At 46.6% G+C, this 24,934-nt stretch overlaps 1 protein-coding gene across 1 annotated transcript; it reads left to right on the plus strand.

The window, feature by feature from the left end:
• Positions 1-215: 215 nt before the first annotated feature.
• VXN (vexin) lies at positions 216-15,335 on the plus strand. Its single transcript, XM_088540108.1, has 6 exons — positions 216-548; positions 4,088-4,143; positions 9,341-9,494; positions 12,672-12,733; positions 14,095-14,183; positions 15,041-15,335. The coding sequence occupies exons 1-6, from the start codon at positions 482-484 to the stop codon at positions 15,225-15,227; spliced, it is 615 nt and encodes a 204-aa protein (XP_088396234.1). The 5' UTR covers positions 216-481; the 3' UTR covers positions 15,228-15,335.
• Positions 15,336-24,934: the final 9,599 nt, after the last annotated feature.

The following is a 24,934-nucleotide window of genomic DNA, read 5'->3' on the forward strand; positions in this document are numbered from 1 at the left end:
CTTTCCTTAATGCACCTGTGATCAGCTCTTCATTATATGGGAGGAGCAGCTTTTCATTATAAATGTGCTGAAGTACAGAAAGGCAGCAAAGCAACTCATATTAAAAATCTTTGCAGTACTTCTGTGAGCTTGTATATGCCCACACATCAGCTGCACAGAACAGACTTTAATTGTTAGTCATGTATTGTAGAAGATTCTCCAAATTGGTGAAAAAAAAGAGAAGTAAAATAAAATGCTGCTGAGTAGAGGTTTAAGTAACAGCTAAATTAAATTTTTGCAATAATAGTATTCATACAAAGGCAGATGGGAGCAGAAAATGTTGCAATGAAGAATATGGAATGAGATGAGATCACAGCATCGGTCTGTCCTTTGTAGATCTGGACAATGATCACAGAGCCAGATTGGATTAGTGAAACCTATTTACCAGAAGTTCAGAGCACTTGCATGAAGCTGGAAGGCAGGCAGTGGAGAGAGGTGGAAAATGCATCAGATTTACAGCTGCAGCGATGAAAATTTAGAAGTTTTCACCACCGTGATTTCATCCAAATGTAAGTACATGCAAACTAGAATAACAGATACGGTGTTGCCTCTTAGGTGGACGGAATATTTTATCGTTAGAGAGATGTCTGAAGGGATCTGCTGCTCTCTGTGCTCGGCTGTGCCGTGCCGTGCTGGCAGCTCGGGGCTCCCTGCTCGTTTCTGCGGCTAATCCGTGCAGGTGCTTAGGCACTGGGGCTCTGTAAAATTGCTGCACAGGCAAAATTGGGAGATCTGGAATTCGCGTTCACGTACCTATGAGGTAACTGCTAAAAGTGACAGCTTGCAACTGCATGGCTATTCTATGTAAAAGAAAAGAAAAGAAAATGAAGTTCTGCAGGCAGTCAGCAGCTCAGATGAACTGGGTGAGCTGCCTGAATGTTGAATTTAAGCATGCTGGCTCAATAAATGGAACATTTCCAAAGCCATGCCCTGGCAATGAATGCATGATTAACATTAATTGCTTGTAATGAAGAGTAAGAACCGGACAAAGCCCAGTCTGCACGCATTGGATTGAACAGATTAGTTTAAACTCAATTGCTGCATATTTCAGCAGCAACGAGGAAAAAGCAGGTAAAATCATGGAAAACAAATTGTGGGCTTAGATCAGATCTTTACTTGGAAGCTGTGAGCACTCAGCTGCTTTATTTCAGAATATAAGTGGAAATGGCAGCACGGACCTCCGCTGTAATTGTTTTGTTGCCTGAGATCCTTTCGCCGGCAAATCCAGGGACATCATGGGCAAGGGCTCGTTCTTCCCTTCCTGCTCCCACCCCCTGCCGAAAACGATGTTTGCTGGGGCTTCCCCGCAGCTCCGCTGTTTGCACTGCTGCCTTTGTATTCCTGTGCGAGCAGGTCACTTACGTCTAGCTCCATGATTCACTCCTCTTTCAATGGCTATTCAAGTAACTGCATGTTTGCTGGTGCTGTGACTTCCCTTTCATGCCATTCCTTTCTTCAGCCCATGTAAGCCACTCGCCACTTAAACTGGCAGATGACAGGCAGTGCTTTGGCCTGTGGATCATACATACCCTGAAAGTACACACACTAACTACTGCTGGGTACGTACATGTTGTTTCTTGTGGCACTAGCATAGCAGTATTCCCAACTATGAGAAAAATATAACAACTATGCTCCTCACGCTGTGAGCATACAGGATAAATGCAGGAAATGCCAGAGAGATATCAAGGTGATCCCTTGTATCATAAAACTTTTCTGCACTTGGGCTTAATTGGCGTTTTGCTTGTGAACAATTAAATTACTCCTCATACAATGAAATTCCAGAAGGAATAGTGGTTGCGAGGGCTTCCAAAGCAAGTTACCACATATTCATACGAAAAAAGAAAACACCTTTTTGATGTCTGTCTGGTTTTCATCCTGCACTCACCCTGATTTAAAATCTAAAGCTTCCCATGCAGGAGAAGGCTGTGGGCTCCTTGAGGATATCATGCCGTTCAAAACAGAGTGAAATCAAGCTGACAGCTCAGCACACTAGGAGGCTGCACGTGCACAGATAACTTGTTCGGGAAGAGTTAAGTGTGCAGCACCCAGTGCTTCAGCGGGCCCTTAGCAGGGAATTTGGGCAAGATAGCACCTCCTGCGCTCCCCTCCTGCTTAACAGAGGCAAAGCATAGGGCAACACATTTTTTCCCCCCATCTTTTGGGGTCCAAATGCTCAGTACGTAATTTTTTTTATCTGAAATGATGCCCTGATTGTCAGTGACAGTTCCAGGTATTGAACATCTCTGAAAATCAGGCCACTTCTTTAAGGATCCTAAATTTGGAGCCTAAGGTCTGGATCCCCAAAAGGGTTTAGATGGTGAGTTACTTTAGTCCAAAGCTGAGAGCTTTGAAACACCAAGCCACAATTCCCACTTTGCCTGCATTTCCCCCACTAAAATTACCAAAATGCCTGAACTCAGGCTATTGAACTTGCTCAGCCCCATCGCATCGTGACGCTTCCCACCAGCCTCTCTGTGCCCGTGCGCCCCGGCCGCTGCGCCGGCGGCACCAGCACCAAGGCCACAGTACTGCCAGGCACGCAAAGTGTTAAACTTCACCCTGCCCTGGGGTTCCCATTTACACACTAGGCTTAGTCATAAATGTTCTCTTCTCCCGTCCTGGAAGGAAAGCTCCGGGACATTAATATCCCATAACAGGGATATTAATACTAGATAACCAGGCAACTTCCGTACTAGTACAAGGGAGATGTCACAGCTACAAGGCACTGCTGCCATCACACTGTGCTGTTACTGCTGGCAGCAAAGGAGGAACTGGGATACAGGAGAGGGGCTGATTTTAAAGAAGTACAAGGGGTGTGACAGTTTTTCAGTCCAGTTTCAAGTCAAACTGAAACAAAAATTATTTAAACCACCTTCACTTTGTCTGAAAATGCCCACTCCCCTCCATGTGAATGGAGGTTCGGTCTGATCACGAAGTTTGCTTATGGTTCCAGTATCTTGTGCACCCAGTGGCTGGTGATTCTGTTTTGCTTATGATTGTGGTGTCTTAAGTGTTTAAAAATAAAAGTGAAAGCAAACTCCATGCAAAACAGCTCATCAAGTTAAAGCGCTGAATGAGTCATTTTGAGGAGTTAAAAAAAAAAAAACTAGACTTATTGCAAAAGTTTTGCTTTGGACCGAATGCAGTAACCCTGAAATGCCTTTACAGAGCAGTTTGAGCTTACTGAGAAGGTCTGTATATCCAGATGGAAGGTTAGGCCTCTTTAAAGTTAACGCGGACGCTAGTCATGTTTGAAGCTGCATGGAGAGAAAAGTTAATTTCTCTCTGAAACAAGTGCTGCTGTCCTAAGCCTTGGCAGGTAAGAGGCCTGATCAAAAACTCATGAACAGAAAAGATTCCTCCTGGAAGCCTATGGCAGAAGTGTGGATACTTTGGGATGGCTGTTGCCCTGTACCTATAGACGTCTGCATTGCGTAGCTAAAAAATGGTCTCTGAGATGACATGAAGAGCGAGGACTTCCTTCTGGGGCAAGCACTTCACCTCAAATCTTCCTCAGACCTTTCCTTCCCACCCCTCTCCTTCCTAGCCCCAGAGCATTCGCATGCAGAATATGTCTTTTAGAGACATATCTAATCCCATGCCATTGCTGCAGCATAGCCTCAGCATCTCGAAGTGATGCAAAGTCACTTAAAACACTGACGTGAGGCTGCACCGCGGGGTCAGCAGGACAGACAAGTGTTGAGTCTCAGGGACAGCCTGACAGAATTACGAGCGTTGGCACTTCCTGGCCTGCCCAAGCTGCCAGCGGTGCCAGCTCCTCCGTGGGGAAACGCAGCCGGCCCGGCTCCCTCTCCAAGACACGGGACACCAGCCTGCTGTGTTTGCCTCATGTGCATAGCCAGGCCCTCTCCCGAAATAAGCTCTCCTGCGGCCACGGCGCTGGATGCTTGTCGGCCTTGGTCTCCTACCTCCCACTCCAAATGGGCAAAACCTGATCCGCATTTCAGAGGGCACCGCTTCGGAAGCCGCCGTTCGGACCCGTCTGTCTCAAGCAGCCCCTGACTGTGTTTCTGCTTTCTCTCCGCAGCGTGTAGTCCTGCCCGAAGACGAGCCAAAACTCCACAGCACATCCTAACGAAGAGTGTAAGAAACCCTCTTTCTCCTCCCTTTCTCTCCTGCTCTCTTTCTTTTTTTCTTCATTTTTCTTTTAATTCTACTTGGCTAAATTTATTGTTAAAGATGCCATGGCTTAATAGGAAGCAGATATTTTGGGACTGGGGCAACAAAATGGAATTTGTCCGATGCAGGGAGTGTGGCAGCGAACAAAAAGGGGAGTTTCCAGAAAGTTATGGATATTTAGCAGAAAAATTAGCTTTCAAATTATTCCCCAAAGAATGCTGTTTTTCCATGCAGAGCTGGTCAAATAAACAGCTGCTCATTGCAGGTCATCTGAGAGATCCACAGACATAATTCATATTCTTAAAGCAGGAATAACAGAGCCCAAGGGGCTGGTGGGACGGAAAAGCAAGTGAAACAGACGTCCATATGTGCAGTACTGTGTTAATCAAGGTGGGAACAATCATGTTCTCTGGGGAAAGTTCTCTCTCCATGGTTTTCCCTTTTTCCCTTCCTAAGGGAAGTTTGTAGCAGCACTATACTTAGGTAGGCTGAAGAAAAACAAGAAAGCCCTGCGGACAGCATCATGTTAGCGTGGGAGTACCAGGCATAAGGAATAGCCTGCAGATCCAGCTAGGAAAATAAGGCAGGCTTTCAAATCAAAGCAATCTGCACAGACAGCTCTTAGCAGCACTGTGCATTTCCCTCTTTCGGGGCAATGCATCTGCTTATAACTTATAGCTTGTGTGAAATTATTCAAATAAGTTGCATGGGCTGGAACACACGTGCCTCTGAGGAAGCTGCAATCACCAGTTTGTAGACCCACACAGAAGTAGCAGAATGATTATTTATTTTTCACTTTTACTTCTGCACCTGCTGTTGGTGCTGTAGAAATGCCTCAGCTAACCCGAGATCTTCTGCTCTGGTAATTGCAGTGGATGCACAAGTTTAATCCGAGACTAGGGCAAAAATAGCAAGCAACATGGACAGCTGCCAGGGTTTTTTTTTGTAGCAGAAACTCTCAAGCCATGTAGCATTAACTGATTTAACAGTGAAATGACTAACTGTGCAAGGTAACTTCCATCACATCCAAGAATCCACCCCAGAAGCACAATGATGACAGTGGGAGGGTGAAAGAAAGGAGGAAAGGGTTTCTTTTTTAAAGTAAATATTTGCTGAATATGCTTATTTGCAGTTCCTATTGCCCTATTAAGAGTTATTTCTAGTTACAACACATCCTTTGCTTCCTTTGCTTCTCTCCCCATGTTCTCCCATCCCCAAATCCTTTGTTTGACTCTAAAGAGTGTGGACACCAGGACCTAACTGCCTCGCGCAAAAATGGCAAACTGTACATTTGTTAGTGCTGCCACGTTAACAGTCAGATAAACATGAGATCATCAAGAAGAGCTTAGCTCTAAAAATGTCATTTCCTCCGCTAGCAACACTTTGTTAAGCCACTAAGCTTCCGAGTTTTACCTAAAGCCAGATATTTAACTGCAACTTTTTGATTGTTGGTCTGATAGTGAGGTTTTGGTTGCAAGACTACCGAGTGAGCTGCTGCAGGGGCCTCTAGGCTGCGGAGCTCTACAGCCTTCACGCGCCCTCCGCGTGTCCCCATTTGCCTCGGCTGAGTTCGCAGGGTGCTCTCACCTGAGCACAGAAGCGCCCGTGAGAGCTGCTCCACCGAGCTCTGCGTTAGGGACGGGCCCTGCAAGCAGAATGAGGCAGCTGAGGGACTTAGCAGGTTTTAGAAGCAGCAATTATCTAGAGAGCAGCTTGGTAATTCCGCTTAGTTTGGATGACTCTGCCTCTCACACAGATTTAAAATTTCTGTTACATTTAGAAAAGAAAAGTGACTTCAAGCTGATCCTTGTGCCTTACCCTAGGTGCCCGAGAGAAACGTCAGCTCAGGTTTAGATCAACACTGTGCTACACCAGGTTTAGTTCCCTGACCTAGAAAAGTCTTTGTGTATTACAGTAATGGGTGAGGCAGCCAGAGTCGCAGTGAAATCTTTCACTGGGAGAAGAGAAACTCAGAAAACTACTGCCAAATGCAGCAAACAAACATGTTAGCTGAGAATGTGCTGTAGTGGCTGTGTTGTTGTGTCTCACTGTAATGGAAAATGGCAACGTAGCCTATTTATATAGATGCTTTTGAAGGCCTTCTGACATGCCTGATAACGAATGTAAACAAGAAAACTTAAAAACATAGATTCCTGCTATTAATGGAGTTAAAATACTGCTTCCTCCACATGCCCATCCCACACACACACTTCTATTTTTATTTTTATTTACATGAAATTTATGCTTGGCAATGTGCAGGCAGATTGCTAAGTTTCAAGTCAATAGTGGTTTACACTGATAAAACAAGCCACTTTCAAGATGACAGCCAGCATCATACTTACCTAAACTGTCCTATCCAAGATGAGGTAAAAGAAGGGAACTCAGGTTCCTTGCATGTGAACAGGAGAGAGCTGCAGACATCTTCTGTCACACCAAAGAGGGCTGAGAGGGCTGAGTGTGAACAAGAGCCCCAGGCACGTCTCCAAAGCCCGAGAGAAAAGCTGGCCTTGTCACACGCCTTGAGAGCCGCAAAAGCCCCGCGCGATCAGGGCAACCTCCAAGGCAGAGTGGCTGCCACGAAAGACCCTGCCAGGCACAACTTCACCTCGCCCGCAGGGACGGAGGGCTCTCTGCTGGCGTCCCTGGGTGGCATGGGCTGGTCCCTGAGGTGGCATTGGCTGGTTGCTCCGGCAAGCCGCTTGGGTGGTCAGAGCACGGTGCTGGGCTCAGCCCGTGCCAGGGCACGGGAGGCTGCGGCATGCAAGGAGCTGTGGGCAGGGCCAGGAGCCAGCCCTGGAGCCAGCCCAGCAGCTGGGAGGCAGCCAGCACCGGGAGGCCGCCAGCCTGCCCTGGCATGGCGCTCCTCGCCGAGCTGCCCGCGCAGTGCTGAGGCGCCGCTGCCTTGCTGCAGCGCCAGGCGCCTGCGCAGCAGCGCTGGGCCCCGCTCATGTGCGCTCCTGAGCCCGTGTGTATCTTCAGGACCCCGTGGACTTTAGCACTAGGCATGTTCTCAAGTAGCTTGTGGAACAAGGATGAGGTTAGGCTGTGTGCCCAGATCCACCAAGGGCGGAGAAAGCCCCTCTCGCCCCTTGAGTTAGACTGTGGTTGCCTCACCAGCCCTCACCCTGGTGGTTTTGCCTCCTGCTGTTGGGCCTCAGAAGGCAGTTCCTGCTCTGGGTCCTGCTGGTCAGCAGGAAGTCTGTAGTCCCCTCTGGACCTCTGAGGGGACAGGGAATCAAATTAAAAAAAGTAAAAAGTGATCTGGTTTAAGTTTTCCTTTTTTTTTTTCTTTTTTCTTGTTTTGGGAACTATCCATTTGCATGTGTTTATAAATCTGTGTAAAATTCTATGCACACAGAAAATTGCAGATTAATGGCAAACTAAATTCAAATGTCTTTAAAGAAAATGAATAACTTTGTGAAGGCACATGCTTGAATGCTGTCTTGTTTTTACGTTGAATTCAGCTTCGAAGCAGAAGGTGTTATCAGTAGATAAAGTAAGGCTTTTACTACGCCAGTAACACGCCAGTTGATTGCTGAGTTTTCATCTCAGCCATGAAATAAAATATCTGCATTTACATATAGACAGGTACATGGCAACTATTAGTCATCAGTAAAATGCAAGGTTTTCACTTGTTCTTCCAACATAGAATGACACAAAATATATGGTGCAGGCAACATTCATTTTTACTATTAAGCACTATTTTGAGTTTACATACTGCAATAACCAGCCTATCTACTGCTCAGCTTAACTACATCATTTGACAAATATTTATTTTACAGGTTAGGTCTTGTATTAACAACAGGTATAGCCCAAGAAAGCTATTCCTAGCAAAGCTTTTTTAACATTAAATTTCTTCTTGCTTGCAGTCACTGTCTCATACCGCTGAAAAGTTGCTGGGGGGAAGAGGGGAGAAATTGCTTTATTTGGGGCATCTTATTAGTTGCTGTCCAGCATCGAGTCTAACTGAGAGGATGCTGATGGCCATGGATGGATGCTGATCCATCAATGCTGATGGATGTTTTGAGCCCACGGGTCTTGACCTTGCTTAGCTAAGATACAGTTTATGGCAGGAATCCATCTCGCTCATCATCCCTGTGTTGTAACTTCCTCACGACTGGAAAATGCGCATGGAGTTTCTAGGCAAGGAACTGCCAGCTGAGTTTGCCCTTCCAGTGCATGCTTCTGTCTTTATAATGCTCCTCTTTATGTTTCTCAAAATGATTTTTGCTGGCAAAAGGCCACATTTAATAAAGTCTTCTAGGTTTTAGGCATCCTGAAATACACACATTACACTAGATGCCTACAGAACATTTCTTGACAGAGTATTGCAGAGAATAAATGCCAGTACAAAACCAACTGAAGCAGTTTCAAAAGTTGCCCTACGTCTTGGGTTCCTTACTGCTTTGGATCTTTGGCCTCTTTAACTTGTATTCTGTTTCTTAGTATGACAGCAGGGAAGAATTTAAGAAACAAAGTATGAAACGGGCTTCCCTGCTGTCCGGACTTTAATCTTCCTGATCCAACTGCTCCTAGATCACCCTAGATTACAGTCACCAAGAGACCCATCTGCTTCGAACCTAGCCAACTTTTTTTTTTTTTTTTTTTAACTTACATTCCCCCCAAATTAGTCTCTGTGGGCTAATTTTTATGAAAAATTGAAATCTAGGAGCAGAATTCTGCACCATCATGTGTTCTGTGAAATCATTTGCCAGGTATAAAATGCAAACGAGTCCCAAAGTCAGGAGAGTCATGAAGAAAATGCACTTTTCATTCACATTGCTCTAGTGCAACTGACTGCCCCTGACACAATGCAACAAGAAATTAAATTTAAGCTATACCAGAGTGGGCATCTAAAATCTGTAGATTTATAAAGGGTCACATTTCAGCTTCTTGAAGAAAACACAGAAAGGTGCAACTAAAGCAGTTGGGTCCCAGAGAAATTATGTTTGATTTTTCCCAGTATTTTTATACTCCTCATGCATGGAGTCAGGAGCAAAACAAAACCAACAGGAGTCACGGATCCTGGCAATGCCCATGACACCATGACGAAGTGCCAACCCCCGCAGAGGCGGCTCCAGGGTGACTCGCCGCACGGCATCGTGCTGACGCAGACCCTCCGAGCCCGAGCGCCATGGAACGGTTTCGCCTCTTTCCGTAGGTGATCGCAGTAGCTGACTGCCGGCCCCACCGGACAGACCAGTCACATCCACACCATGGTGACCTCCTCCATGTGCTCTATGGAGAGGACGAGGCACGGGGCCTGGGCCACCTGCAGCAGGCCCCCTGCCCGCCCAAGGGCACCGCCAAGCGCAGTAAGTCTTTTACGAGCACCTTCATTTATTAGCTTTCTTTCTCACTTGTTCCGAGTCCTTTCTTTTAGGCACTAGCTCCCTCGGTTTGCATGGAAGCGGGCATTGGGTTATATATCCAAAGGATTCATCCTTGCTTAAAATGGCTGGTGATTATCAGGAGATCACAGCTGTGGCATCACACAGCTCTGCTCAAGAGGGAGCCAATAACGCAGCGCTTCCTTTATCTGTCACACACTTTCCCTTCCCCAAAGTTGGGAATATTGTACAGATGGAGATGCGAGGTTGCTTGTGACTGAGTTTGCCTGACTCATGTCGTTACATAAGGTCTCTGTTCAGTCGGATTTTGCCAGAACATAACTATTTGGGATGAACTTTTTAGATACTGGGTATTAGCCTTGGATCTAGTTTTAAGCAAAACTAGATCATCATATTGTTGAGAATGCATCAAGGATAAATAGAACTTGCTAATGCATGAACAAGCAAATTAATAAACATAACTGGTCACATAGTTCCTTCAGATCTGATGCCTCATATTTGAAGGGAAGAAGCTGGAGCAGGGCCATGAAATCTGGCAAGGCATGGATTTTCTTTTTATCAAAAATACCTCTTTTTTGCTAGGCCTGTGAAAAACCACCCAGATACAACCAAGTTTGAAGCCATTGGAAAAAAAAAAGAAAAAAAGCCCTCCATTTGGCCCACGCTTGGCAGAGATGTGGCAAGTTTCTCTCTTTAGGAGCTGTGAAATGTGTCGAACAGCTTGTGCTGGTGAATGAGCGTGTTCTTCACGCTACCAGGCCGCAGTGGCACCGCGCACAGGCCCTCTGATCTGAACATGCAGCGGGCAGGAGCAGAGCCCAGGAAGCAAGGGAGGGGAACACCGAGCTGGGGACCATAAGGAGAGAGCTAAAACTGGGCCGGGAGCCAAGATGCAGCTGAACAAAGAGCCAAACGTCCGAGGGGCTGGAGCGGGGAACCGAGACGGGGAGGCCGGGCCTGGCGTGGGCTGGGGGCAGCAGACCCACACAGGGAGGAGGAGGCACAGCTGCTTCTGCGACTTCTCCTTCCCCAGGGCGTCCCGACGCGCTGCTTCTCCGTGTTTGTGCAGGTGAGGGCCTCAGCAATCACCCGTACAGAAACACCCATAGAAAGATTAATAGTTCTCTCCTCAGAGAAGGGTTTGCCGTGGAGAAACTCAGCATAGGGCCATGTAGTGAACAGCAAAAAAAAAAAAAAAAAAAAAAAGGATGAATAACTACCCTCTGAGTGAACACCATCCATATGGTGCACTGAATGAAGCAGAAAGTCTGTGGAAAAATAGTTTGTGGTCATAATTAGGGACTGGATCATAATGTCTAGATGCCTGGGGCTGAAATAACCTTGCTTCACTTCTGGTGTTTCATAACTTTTGAGTGCCTGGCTTTACAAATTTAATATTTTAAGGGGAGAAGAGTAACAGTGTTTATAAATATTTTTATGGGAATAAAGATAGGGCTCTTTTTATGTCACTACAGCTTCAGGTTTCAGTAGTCATTGCACCAACAAGCACCTATTCAAAGAATGAGGTGCAAAGAAAGAGCCTAGAAAGGCAGTTTCTCCAGCTGCTTCTGAGACAGAAGGGAAGCCAGTGTAGTCTGCTACAAAATGAGGTATTTTTGAACAAATGAGGACATTTGTTGCAGGATTTGCATGATCCGTGCTCATTCATCTCTGTGCTGCTGTCAGCTCCAGACATATTTCATCCTTAAAAGACATCTTTCAGCTTCCTCACTGGAACGAGGTCCACCTGTAGCGTTTCCTGTGTCTCCCTCATAGCCCTGCTGAGTATTACGGAGATCTCTTACTCAATACAAGCACAGCTTGAAATTTGGGCAGTAGCAATAACATTTAAACTTTGAAAAGAAGTGAAAAGTGCAGGGACAAGAGCAGAGATGAGAGCTTCAACAAGCTTATTGCTGGTGTTAGAAACCCAGGAGAAATATGAGGACTCAGTATCGGGCACAAGGACAGTCAAGCCCAGCATGCAGGAAAGCACCCAAGTGTAGTAGAAGCCCAGCATGGATGAGCAAGAAATTCCTGACTGAGCTCAAACACGAGAGTGGCTCTTTGATAAGTGGATAAATTAATTAAAACACAAGAACAGGGACACGCTGAAGAGAAGACTCACAAGAGCAATTCAAAACAGATAAAAACGTGGACATTTGCTCACTGCTCAGAGCCACCTGCTAAATACTGTTAGTACCTAATACATAAGATGAGAAGGAGTAATTGAATTAAACTTTGACATAAGGGGTACAGTTAGGTATATAGTGGACTCACTGGGCTGGGATGGGAAGAGAAAGGCTAATTAAGATATTTATCATGATCAAATATCTCCCCCAAGCTGAGCAGACAATTCCGAATGTTCAGTCACGCTGGAAGCAGTGCTGGAGACAGACAGCACCTCTGTTGCTTCCCATGTTTCCCACCACTATTGACACTCCCATTGGCAACAGCAGTTTTCAGTCTTATTCTTCCTCATATCTAGGTGAATGTTGGTATTTCTGCAGATCCTTGCTATTCACTTACTTGAAAACTCTTTTTAAGACAGTAGAAAACTGAGAGCGGCCAGGAACAGGAGAAAACAGAAAAAAAAAAAAAACACCACCACCACCACCAAAAAAAAAACCTTGAAAACCTTGAAAATAGGTGCACATCCCCACGGTTGAATGGGAGACTTTGGCTGCATGAGAAAAAAAAAATCTGGAAACCCTCATTCGGTTGTTTCCTTGGCACAACTAGCAGGAATGTCAGGAAGCATTTACGTGTGAGCATGGACATTTGTGGTGGGAAGCTGACGTGCAGGTTTGAGGGCAGCAGAGAAAGGTGCCATTCGGCCACATTCACCTTAGCATTTCAAAAGTCTAGGTCTGATTCGATCTAGTAGCCAAGTTAGTTTTTCCAGAAATACTCAAGCAATTCCAAAAACACTTTTTTGACATCACAATAGATGGTCACAGTGAAGAAAACTTTTGCATTTTTGCAATAAATACACCTAAATATTGAAACCTGGTGGGACTGTAATCGGAATCAAATTGCTTATCATATCTTGGCTTAAATGTATGAAAGGATAGGATGCTTTAATACAAGCTGTGCCAGGGGAATAGTTACTGATATGATAATGTTTCTTATGCTTTGCAGTGGGAATTTGTGAACAAGAGTCGACCAAGTCCTGCAATCACCAGTCAGAAAGAAAATCTTCAGTAAGTAAATACAGTAAGACCAGCTACTACCACTGCCTGATTCCTTTTAAATCCTAATACCTGTTCATGTGCTGCACATTACCAATGTGTCTGTCTGTGGCAGTATTTAGGAGAATTTCTCATGCTTCTCTAAAGCTTCGAGACAATATGGATGCCAAAGGGTCCAAGCTGGGAGCCACTCACTGGCACAGGACTGTGGCTGTTGCGGGAACAGCGGCAGTTTGCAGGACTTAACCTCGTGTTTCTTAGAGAATGTCACAAATTGGGAAAAATACCTTTCTAAAAACATAGTACAAACAAAATAATTCACATTTTCCAGCACATCATCATCAAAAAATAAGCATCTCAGATCAATCAAATATGTCAATAAAAAGTCAGGAAGGAAATCATAATACAAAAAAATAAAATTTAATTTTGTAATGGACAGGCAAAAATGCTTTGGCTAAGAAAGACTTAGCTTTATTAAAATGTTTTATTTTCCTCCTTTTTATATATATTAAAAAATGAAAGTCATCACATTAAATAAAAACTTGATTTTCAAAGCAGAAGTAGCCCTTTGAAAAGTTTCTGCCTAACACCAGACTGCTATAGAATCTGTACAGCTTCAGATGCTTTTTTAGATGGTTACAGTATATTGGTTAGCTGGGCTATGCTCGAGAAAAACAACTGTGTAATATTGAAGGATGGTTAAAATCAGCAGTTTTTAGTGTAATTAAACTAATCCTGCCTAACTGCAATTAAGCTGACTGATCTTCAAAGCGTATTTGCAAAAGCAGTTTCAAGCATCTTTTACTTCTTTGGGATACTTACAGAGCACCTAAAACTATCCAGTCTGATACCTTAATCCCATGGGATATAAGGAAGTTGATTCAAGAACAGTTAAGCTGCTGTGTATTAGTGGAAAGAATATGATCATTTTTTTCAAAATCCCCACTGACATCTGTAATAATGGTTATTACCTGAAATTATTAGGTTGTGTCGAGTTTGTTTTTTTTTTTCTAGCTTTGGGTAACCCACCCCTGGCTACAATCTCAGCCCTTGCAAGCTTCAGTAGGCTGCTCAGAGGAAAAAGCAACAGAGATCCCAGGTGTATGATCAAGAGGGTGTGAGGGAAGTCAGAGCCACGTAGTGACTGGGCCCTTGCGCGAGACCGTGGCAGAACTGAGGTTTGAGCAGTTCCCACTCAAGTACACGCTTTATTTTGCTCAGTGAGATTTCAGACATTATTTGTGCGGCTCTTAGCCTGCCTGCTCGTACTGAGGGACCTACAGCATTCATTCATTTCCCTAAAATAACCTCTTTCCTCAGATTAACCTCAGGTTCATCAGTTCTCTTCCTTAACTGCCTGCCTTTCCCTCCAGCAGTTTCCAGTGTCGTCGGCCGCCCCGACCGCAGTGAAGCAGGCGGCTCTCACAGAAGCACCCGCAGACGCCAGCGCCTTTACGGAAGAGTGAGTCCCTCTTCCTCCCGCCAGCCGTAACGAAACGGCGCTCGGGGCGCTGTCTGTCATGAGAGGGAAGAGGTCACCTCAGCTGTAGGGCACCATCTCGCCGGAAACAAAAAGCAATCCTCAGCTCAGTGTTTCCTCTGAATCACGGTTGTAAAACTTCAGCGGTTTGTAGTAAAGAAACGCTGCTGGTTTACCAAAAGGGAGGGAGGAACGGGCTAAAAGATATATACATTGATTATATCTTAACTATGGCTGTTTATACAGAGGCCCTGGTGGCCATTATGCTTCTGCTACGTGACTGGGAAAAAAGTGTCTACATCCAAATTTAAATATTTTCCCCAAAAGCAGTCTATAATATTTGCTCTCAGGCAGTTTAGAAAAATGCAATTAAGTATTTTTAAAACAAAAAGAGCTACTTTGTCTCTAAAGTGTAATTAAGGATGAGTTTGACCATAGTATAAATTCTTCATAAATACACAACTAACTCAAAAATGGATGTGGGTTATATCCGAGATAACTCCACAGATACTTTCTGCAACTCTGCCTTTGCAAATGGGCTGCAGAGAAGCTTTTTTCAGTGGCTGCTCATGCTAAACATGCCACAGCCCCCAGCCCGTATGTCATCGTCGCCGCTGTCTGTGCCCCAAGGCACAGGGCTGGCGCTGGTGCGGGTCAGCACAGCTCCCACAGACACGTGGGAGCTCCCAGCGCTCAAGCTCTGGCACGGCGGCCGTGCCACGGGGATGTCACAGTCTTAAGGGGCTTTGTGAGAACCAGCTTTTCCATGTCTGGTTGATGTAAACGTGGAGGGAGCCCCACAGAGACCGACTGATGCCCTTCTATGCTTTGTTTGCCAGCCACAGACAGCGCTCGAGGAAGGCCACGGACTATGACCTCAGCCTGCCCCCGGGAGCAGAGGCTTCTCTACCTCTGACGGGGGGCACCCTGTGCGGGACACCCAGCCTCCTGAGGAAGATGCTGATGAAGCACAAGAAGAAGCCAGAGTACCTGGGGGCAACGAACAGTGCCTTCGAGGCAGACTGACGAGTCTCGGCATCGCCTGCAAAGGCAGAAATTGCTTTAGCCAGGACAAGATGCTCTAGGATCCATGTGGAGCCAACACGGCACTGCTCATCTGGGGAAATGATATCACTCTTATGACTTGATGCCATTATCTCAGAGAGATAGGAGAAAGGATAACTATGGTCAAAAAACAGCAAATATGATGACTCATTGGCTTTCTTTGTTGTGACATACTAGAATCCCAAATATTCCAATAGATTTATGTCTTGACTCAGTGATGCTGAAACTTCTGCTAATACATTCACTATTTTACCTGTCCTTAGCTCAGCCTCAAAATAATAATAATAATAAAAAAAAACTACCAAAAAGTTTGTGTACTTCTGCAAAATCAATTATAGAGTGCCATTAAATCTCAGGGGTTTCTTTATTCTGCACCAGTGCTTGTCCTTTCTCCTTCTCATATCCTATCCTCTGAAGTGTGAGTTAAAAACTGCATCTTATGAAATGCTTGGTTGACTGATGTACGCTAGGAAGGAGAAGACATATAAATGGTGTGATTGTGTATAGGAGACCTGAGCTTATCAGCTGATAGGTTTAATGAGATTTTCTGGAAAAACAAAATAATTGTTTTGCCAACTTACAAATCGCTGATCATAGTCCCTTGTTTTTTCCCATCAAAAGAAAGTTATACTAAATGTTTCAGCAGTGTTAGAGGCACTATTTTATTATAATACTTGCCTCCTAAATGCTTTCCTAGTTATTATGAAAGAATTCAGTTTGTCTAAATACAGAACCTTAAATATAAAAAATTGGGTAAAACGTAGCTCTGTAGCTCATAGTAATAATCTTTTCTAACCAAACTGCCAGTGCTCCAAAACCTTAATGAGAAATTACATGCCCTGCTCAGAGACAGGAATAAAAGAACGAAGCTCCGGTAGGACACTTGCTTGCCTGCAGCCAGGATAGTGAAGCTGCTGAGACACTGTCTCCTACAGTGCCACATTACCAGCGTGAGGCGGCTGCACGGTATCAAGTGACCCCAACTGCATGACTGCAACAGGCAGTGTCGGCCTCCAGCTGCTGAATTTCAGGGAGTTCAGGTGAACATGTATGGCACCCAAACTTTCAGTTAACCTGGCCCATAGACCACCCAGCAAGGCAGCAAGAGTTTCATCTGTTCAGAGCTGTTTCTTAGTATTTGATTTTGTTAACTCATAGCTTTAAGCAGTGTGAGGATGGAGGAAAAAGAGGAGAAATGATAAATGCTTCTACCTAACAATTGCTGTATCTCAAAATGTGTATTTATGTTTTTTACTTATAACTTATTTTAATTTGTAACTTGGATCAGAAAAGCAGATCAGTTATGTTTCTTGAAACATAATTACTCTGTATTCTGGGGACCGCTGTAGAGATTTCTTGTATTGCAGTAGATAGCTATTTTATTGATTCAAATAATATATGTCCTATTCATAAAAAAAAAAGAAATATGTAACATGTGGCAATACATGGGTCTTGTGTCTTTAAACGTTTTGGGAAGCATATAGTGGAAAATAAAGGTAGGTGTTACGATGCTGCAAAAACAGGTACATTAAATAACAGAGAATCCAACTTTTTCTTTGCTATAGGAAGGGTCTGGAAGAAGAAGAATCATCCTTTGTTATTTGATACTCAGATTTAAAGCCCTGGGAGGTGGATATCCAGGTTCATAGTGACACATCTGGCTCCAGGGCACTCCAGACATGATGCTGAATCTCAGTAGGGCCCTGGTGGGTGAGGGTTGCACCTCTCTCCCATCCATTATAAACACCAAGATAAAGATGCCTTGAGATTAAAGTTGTGGTAGAAAACGGAGCCAAGCTCCTCCTATCTCCAGCCTTAGCAGCATGGGAACACTTGGGAACGACACGCTGAACCATGGAAAGTGGGTGGACCCACCATGAGGTGGGTCATGCAGGAGACAGGGGTGGCCTTCTTCACCAGCCTGGGTGAAGAGGTTGGGAGCCAGTGAGGAGCTGCCCGGCCCTGGGCCTCCAGCACATGAGAAGGTGCCAGATTGCCCGTGCTTCCACTACGGGTAGCGCCTGTGCTGACCATGTCTTGCGTGGCAGCAGTCTCCTGAGGAGCGCACATCCCACAGGATGCACGCCATGTTTTTCCAGGACACAGGGAAACCACCTGGCCTCAGCTAGGTATTCCACCGTGAACACATCATCTTTAGTCATTCATTAAAAACATCAGCATGAGTACAGAAGAGGATGTGGATGTGCGACACACTTTCCAGATGGACCTGTGCGGAAAACAGCACTGGCTCAGCTCAAGCACGCTGTCAACCAGCAGCGATGTGGTACCAGTGGCGCAGTACCACGTTGTCCATGCAGGACAGCAGTTCGTTGCGCTGCTCTGAGCGTTTCTCGTGGCACTGTCCCCACACAGGCTGATCGTCATACTTTACCACATGTATGAGCGGCTTTTTTCACATTTCTTGTTACTTTCCAATTTTTGATTCACCACAGGAGACTAATTGGCACGGACAAGACTGAACAAGACTATGTGGTGCTAGTCTCAACTCTACTGACAATTAAATTGCAATAACCTACTCTTCATTTTCAAAAAAAAATGGTTCCTAATTTGTCACCATTTCAAAAAAAAAAAACTTTGCGATAGAGCTACTGATTAAAATATCCACTATTTATTTGCATATGACTTTATTTAAATAAACTGTAGCTTATTTAAAGCTAGGCTACCCTATAAACTAATAATTCTTACCCATGCATGAAAAAAGAACCTCAAATAATGTTTTCCTAACTTCCTTCCCCTTTTGCATTCACTCTTCAGATCCTATAGCAGAGAGTTGCCAAAATAGCTGCTCACAGACACATCTGTTTCGGGCAGTTCTGCAGAATACACGTTTTTAGGCCACACATCAGAATTTCCGTGATTGACTTCCCCTCACATGGGAGAAGAAAAAAAAAAAAAAACACAGCAGAGTTTCGAAATGCTATGGAAGGGCCAGGGAGCCTCTCGGCAGAGCAGGAAGGGCAGCGACGCGGCCTGAGCGCCACAGGGCAACGCTGCCCCCCAGCCGGCCATGGCGGGGCCGGACTTGCTACCCAGCTGCTCTGTTTTCACCTCACACTTTCCTGCGGTGTGGCCACGCTTTGCATGGCACCAAAACCACCCCGCGCTGCCTTTCCGGGACGGCGGGCTGCGCTGGGCCGTAGCGCAGGGGAGACCTGCAAAGGCCCCGCGGCGACAGCGGCCCAAGGGCGGCCTGCGCGCGGGAGACGGCCTTGCCACGGGCCAGGCGCCCTCAGGGCACGGGCTTCGCGAGCGACCATCTGCTCCAGCTAACTCAGAAGTTTAGCTAAATGTTGAACACTTTCTACTGAATTCAGTAGTTGTATTAGTGAGACTGCATTTCAACATGAGACTGCACAGAAAGTGATTTCTCTTTTTTTTTTCCTTAAAATGGAGAAGGAACCTTTCCCATAAAAACTGCAACCCTGCCTCTTTATAACTGCATCCTTGAGCCCTCATAAAAATGGATGTCCAACATCTTTCCTTGAGGATTGGGAGGCAAGCTGATTTTTCAGCTACATTTGAAGAGAGTTGGAGAGAGACTTGCCTGCAACGAACCCTTAGCAAGAGGGTTCATGAGCACCTGGTGACTCTCCAAATCTATTATTTTCATCAAGATGGCACCCCAAACCAAAGCCTGGCTAATCAGGCTAAAAATGTTTGCATAATAGAAACACCCAACGTGCAGGAGGTGGGCTATCCCACTAGTGGACACAAATAAATAAATAAATAAATAAACTTTCTTGTCATATTCCTGCATGGACAGACCCCCTGAGCTTTAAAACCAAATTGCTACCCAGAGCAGTGCAGGATAGATATGTTATTTGGAAGAGGTTCAGATTGCCATCCATAAGATCAATGTCCCCCGTCATTACAAGAGTTTCAGCGACCAGCATCTTTGCTCATCCCTCAAGGAGAGGCCATAGGGAAATAAAGTGGAAATAAAGCGAGGTAGCAGAACTGTGGTTCACACAGTCAGGCTTCTCTCCATGAGCACTTTGTAGAGAGGAGAGGAAAAAAATAGCTAACAGATTTGAGTGAGTTCACACGGTTACACCCCCATTTTAATGTTCTCGGGGGCTCCTCTGAAGACCCCCAAACTCAATGCATTGCCAAGGGGCTCCTATACGTTGTGGAGGTCATGTTACCTCCAGAAACCCAGCACGGGCGCCCTGCCAGGGCAGCGGTGAGCAAACCTCGACCACATGCGGCATTAAAAGCTGCTTCACCCACACAGGGCTCCATGTGGATGGCTGTGCCAAGCTGCTGGCCAGCCCTGCTGCCTCCTGCCTCACAGGCAAGGCATTTAGAGGGTCAGCAAAAGGGTTCTGCCAGAAAATAAAGATAGCTTGTCTTCCTCAGTTGCCTAAAAATAGCATGGAAGAGTGCTCTGCTGTGATAAACCTCCTTCCTCTAAAGCCACAAGCGTGAAGGCCTGCAGTAGCCCAGCTAAAACCTCCATAAGGATTACTAATAGAGAGTAATGAGGAGTAGGATTGAAACTTAAGTCATTTTGATGGAGCTCCTGCAGGGACTTCCACGCCGCTCCCCACAGTCCCAGCTGCTCAGTTCTCAGCAGTGAACGTGACACGGGGAGCAGGTCCCCGCTGCAGGAACCCCTTACCCAGCCAGACCTCCCTATTCCTGCATACCAATTTAGGCCCTTTGGAAACCTGAGTGGCTCCCGGAGCAAGCCCAGGGCCTCCAGCCCATGCAGAGGGAGATGCAGCCCCATGAGCACTGACCTCCTCGCAGGGCCACCTCTGCTTCTGCAGGCAGTGGCCATCGCTGCAGACCAGGACCCATTGCAAAGGTAGGCACTGACAGCTGGGGACTCGGGGTACTTTTCATAAAGTCGGATATTTTTGGAAAAAAAAATACATATATATATAGAGAGAGATGTAATTTGAGCACTTCCTTCCTCCAGCACTGACAGAAGCAAGAAAAGGCACCCTCCTCCCTGCTCCCCTTTGCAGCAAGGTTCTCAGCAGATGCCTGAGGGGAGGCTGCAGGTGTTTAAATGAAATCTAGTGTCAGCTGCATGTGGCAGCCAGAGCAGAAAACCACGGTGATCACTGGTGTTTCCCCAGAAATCTGAAAAAATCAGGTTAGCAGCAAAACCTCCTGGGTAGCCTCCAAATCACCTCTGCTGCCAGCACAGATACAGAAGAAACTACCCCACTACTCATCCTTCTGTTTACCATGAGGAAACAGCCTGGAAGCTCCACTGCACCTTGACAGCCAGGACAGACGCAGCCATCGAGGCAGCCAGCAGGCATCAGAGCAAACGATCCTGTATCGGAGGTGACACAGGAGCGTGATGTGTCAGATGAGCCTTAGGACTGCTGTTTCATAATGCTCCTTGTAGGACAGTTCAACATCCGTCACCGCGTGCTCTACACATCTGAGCAAGAAAGGACCTTTCACCACACCGGGCATCCATGGTGGTGACATGACCCTTGGGGCTGGCGCAGCATCCCAAGGCACCGGGGCATTGCCGCAGTTGGTGCTGCAGGCAGTGGGGAAATACAAACAAACACACACGTGCTCCAGCATCTCTGCTTATGTGCACAGCCAGTTCAGGGGCCTGCTCTATACTTAGGTATCCCAAACCTTGCTTGGCTCTTTACACTTGGTGTAGATATGCCAACTACCTGCAGCAAGCAAGGTTTCATGGAGCAGGCTATGAAAGAAAGAGCTCATCCCCATTCAGGTTAAATGCTTTAGCACTTTCCAGGGCTATAAGACATGCAGTTACAGATTCAAAACAGAAAATAATAAATGATAGTAATAACAATGTTTCTTCATCTCTTCAGCACACACAGGCCTCCACATCACAGCAGCAGGGCTGGGGCAGCCCAGGTGCTTATCTCCAAAATACCCAGTGTGTGGGAGCACTTAGCTGGTCACTTACCACCCCAAAAATAAAACACTGGTTTTCACTTGCATCCAACATACCCAGTTTTTAACATCACCAGTCACAGTTAGCGGGTAAAGAGGAGCTGCCAGTGGGGCGTTTTTGCAGTCACGAGCCAGGAACGAGCCAGGCAAGTAACCCGCTGAATTAAAGCCGATGCTACAGGGCAAAGCTTGGGAGGCGGCTGAAGGTCACTGCACTGAGAGCTGCATTTCACCTGCTCTGCAGCTGTCATATTGCTCTGGTAAATCAATAGCTGGTAGGGTTATTCATGTTCAGCAAAGAGCCAGGGAGAGATCTTTTCTGCTCGGACTATTCATGGAAGAAATCGGCCATGGTCCATAATCCTTACTGCCATACGATCACTTGGATCCCGTGTACCACACACTGTACGAATCAAGAAAATTGCAACAAGCACTCCTTGCAAAATATCCTGTCCTCCGAGTCAAAAGTGCACACCATGTGCATACATATAGATAGAGATAATATAACCTGAACCCCTGGTACCTGCCATCCAACAGCACAAGCTGACAGACCTTCCCGGGCCCCCGGCTTGCTACTTAACAGCAGAAAGCTGCGCACGGGGACCCAGAGTAACTCGATTAAATCTCTCCGGCTGCGCCCGCCGCCATCCAGCCCCGCGCAGATCTCTGCCATTTTCCTGTGCAAATTCAGGCCAGCCGCAGCCTCTGCTTGGGGTTGCCCTGACCTCAAACCACCCAGCGCGCGCCTGGGCCATTCCCATCCCCAACTGGCCAGCCAAAAGCCAGGGGACGTGTAACACATTTTACACATTAGTGGGAGGCAATTAGCGACACGGGCACGCTTGAGGGGCTCCATTGTGGCGCTCGGCTGGGGGCCGCTAAGGCGATTTGCCCAGGCCCCCTAAACTCCTCTTTCACAGGCCAGTGACCACAGGCAAAGAGCAACCTGCAGCCGGCCCAGCTGCCGCGGAGGCGACGCGGAGCCGCTGCCCCCGCCGCAGGAGAGCTTTGCCGAGCGCCGCTTTGGCCCTCTCGTCTTCTGTGATCTCGTGCTGGAAGCAGCGCCCAGCACCGCTTGCCAAGTCGCGGGGAGCCCGATGCCAGCGCTACAAGCCGGTATTTGCAAGGCACACGACGGGCAAACACTGCGGGCCAAGCGGGGACGCTCGCCCTCCCGCAGGAGGGCACAGGGGGAGCTTCAGCTCTGCGTACAGCTCCCTCCAGGCCCTGTAGTTCCCTAAGAACCTGACAAAAGAGGGGAAAAAAAAAAAAAGGAAAGAAAAGAAAAAAGAAAAGCTCTCCTCTTCCCGCCAAAAATTATGCAGCAGCAGGTCTGCAGAGCGGCTGCCAGATGACCCGCCTGTCACACTGGTAATTGCTTCCCATCTGGTGTCTGGAGCGCGCACAAAGCCGGGCCGGCTGCCAGCGCGGGGCAGGCACAGCCTGGCCTACTTCTGCGCGCGGCGCTGGCCCCGCGCGCGGCTCCTGCTCCCGCCGCACGGCCGGCCGGGCGCCTCCTCCTCCTCCTGGACACGGGGCCCGGCTGACGCGGCGCACGCGGGGAGCGGGCAGCAGGTCGCAGTGTGCAGGCCCGGGGTGGGCAAGGCTGCCTGCGCCACCACAGCGCCCACAGGCACTGCCAGCCGGCCCCGATGCACGCGCGGAAATCCACTCTGAAAAGCAATTGCCTTTTTTTTTTTTTTTTTTTCCTTTGAAGAATCCGCATAGATCATAGTCCCTACAAAGCTTTCTAGGTGCTTGGTATCACTGCTTGTGAGCATCATCTTCCAGTGAGCCCAGTTTTCTCTCCAGGGCTTTTCCTTTGGGCTGGCTGGCTAGATTTCCCACCCACCCATCGCTTTTCCTGTAGTTTTTATTTACTGCCTCACACTGCCCCAGCTCCTACCTGTCAGACGGGCCCCACGAAGCCAGGCGTGCAGCACAACCAACCACCTACAGCAGGGATGGTTGTGTGACAGGGAGGGTAAGTAGGAAATAAGTAAAATGCTGAGTAAAGAAAAAAAAAGTTTTGATCTAACCTTGATCCTTGCCCTTTCCCTCGGATTGTAACACAGGGCAGTTGAGGACCTTCACCCTGCCCGGCCATACCTAGCCCCTGTCCATGTTGCCTGTGCAAAAGCCCTTAACATTGACTCCTCCGCAGCAGGAAGGCATGGATACCAGGAAACCAGAAGTCAGGTAAACAGGAAACTCGAGGAGTTTCTAAAAGTAAACCTGAAATGAAGACACGAACTTCTGTAGAAGGAGGCCGACCAAATTCACTGTGAAACAGCAGCAGTGTCACTGGCATCATGCAGCCATGCAGCAGGCAGCCCGTGAGAGGAGCCCTTTTGGATTGGTACCCCATGCTTAAAGTACCTTACAGATAAATTGAGAGTATTAAAATGGGCAACAACAGATATTTGGATTTTTCATTTTACAGTTTCGTATAGCGTATGTTTGAGTACCCAAAGCTTGCCTGTTCTTCTGACACATCTTCCTAGCAGGACTACAAGGATCTTATGTTTTCCCTTCAGCCGCAGGGCAAGGATCCAACCCATGAAGGGATAAACTGCTGTTCTCACGGAGAAGCCACACAGAGCAGCATGCTGCAGCTTCGGCAGAGCACGAGCTTTTGGCTCACCTGGCATAGAAACAGTAATCCACAGCTTCCTAATGAAAGTGAGCATTTAAAGCCTGTAACAGTTGCTTATCCAAGCACAAGGAAACTTATGAAAAAATTAAAATTGCATGTGCAGCTTGATTGTGATAAGGTCTTGATCCTCCTTTTCACCACAGCCAGCCTCACCCCCAAATTGTCCAAAACAGAAAACAAAAAAACATAACTACTATTACAATTAATTTTAAGTCATACAGAAAGAAATTACAGGGAAGTTTTAAATCAGCAGATATTGAAAAGCTGATTTTTCTACTCCTAAGCCTGCGAGCTGCCAATACATCCCTAACGTGTCCCTGCTACGATGCTTCACGGCTGCCCCAAGCAGAGGCGGCGCCAGCCCCTCCGGTGCTAGGGGAGCGGAGCGGTAGCCACTGCCGCCCATTGGGGCAGTTTGAGTCTACAGACTAGGCCTGCAGCACCTTAGTACTTCCCTTGAGGAACTCAGATATAGGCACTGGGAAACCGAATGTTTGACCCTACATCAAATCCCTCCCAAAGCGTCGGAGACACACATTTTCTGCTTATCAATTGGGTGGAGGGGAATGGGGTTGTAAAAATTTGGTTTCTCACTGCACAAGCCATTTGTTAGCCCTTACCCAGTTATATTCCATCCTTACAGAAAGCAGATTACCAATTTAAGTGCATTCATTTACTCGTGTGAGGAATGGGATGTATTGTGGACACAGTAAAAGCAGTACAAAATTAGGGCAGGGAAGGAGGGAGGTTTATCCATCACGAATTCCAGGGTACCTGTCGGCAAGTTTCCCCAAGGTAACTTCTTTGGTCTGTGTGCAGTTACAGCAAATAAAGGAAGGACAGAGGGTCAAAAAACTCCAAAGCACAATACTGCTTTAATTAGCATACCTAACAGTCTTAGTTTCATTTTAATTTGAAGTCAGAAAATATTCTTTTGATTTTAACCTAGGAACTATGCTCAGAATTGCTGTTAAACACCAGCAACCTTGTACTATTCTCCCAAGTTGCATCACTGCTTTTTTAGTTCAGCAGTACAAAAAGCAGCACAAATTTCTAATTAACCTTTGAATAACACAGGTCTAGCTCTTCTCAT

The sequence above is a fragment of the Tinamus guttatus genome, unplaced genomic scaffold (assembly GCF_059628265.1).
Source record: "Tinamus guttatus ecotype Peru unplaced genomic scaffold, ASM5962826v1 Tinamus_guttatus_pri_ptg000056l, whole genome shotgun sequence".
Taxonomy (NCBI): domain Eukaryota; kingdom Metazoa; phylum Chordata; class Aves; order Tinamiformes; family Tinamidae; genus Tinamus; species Tinamus guttatus.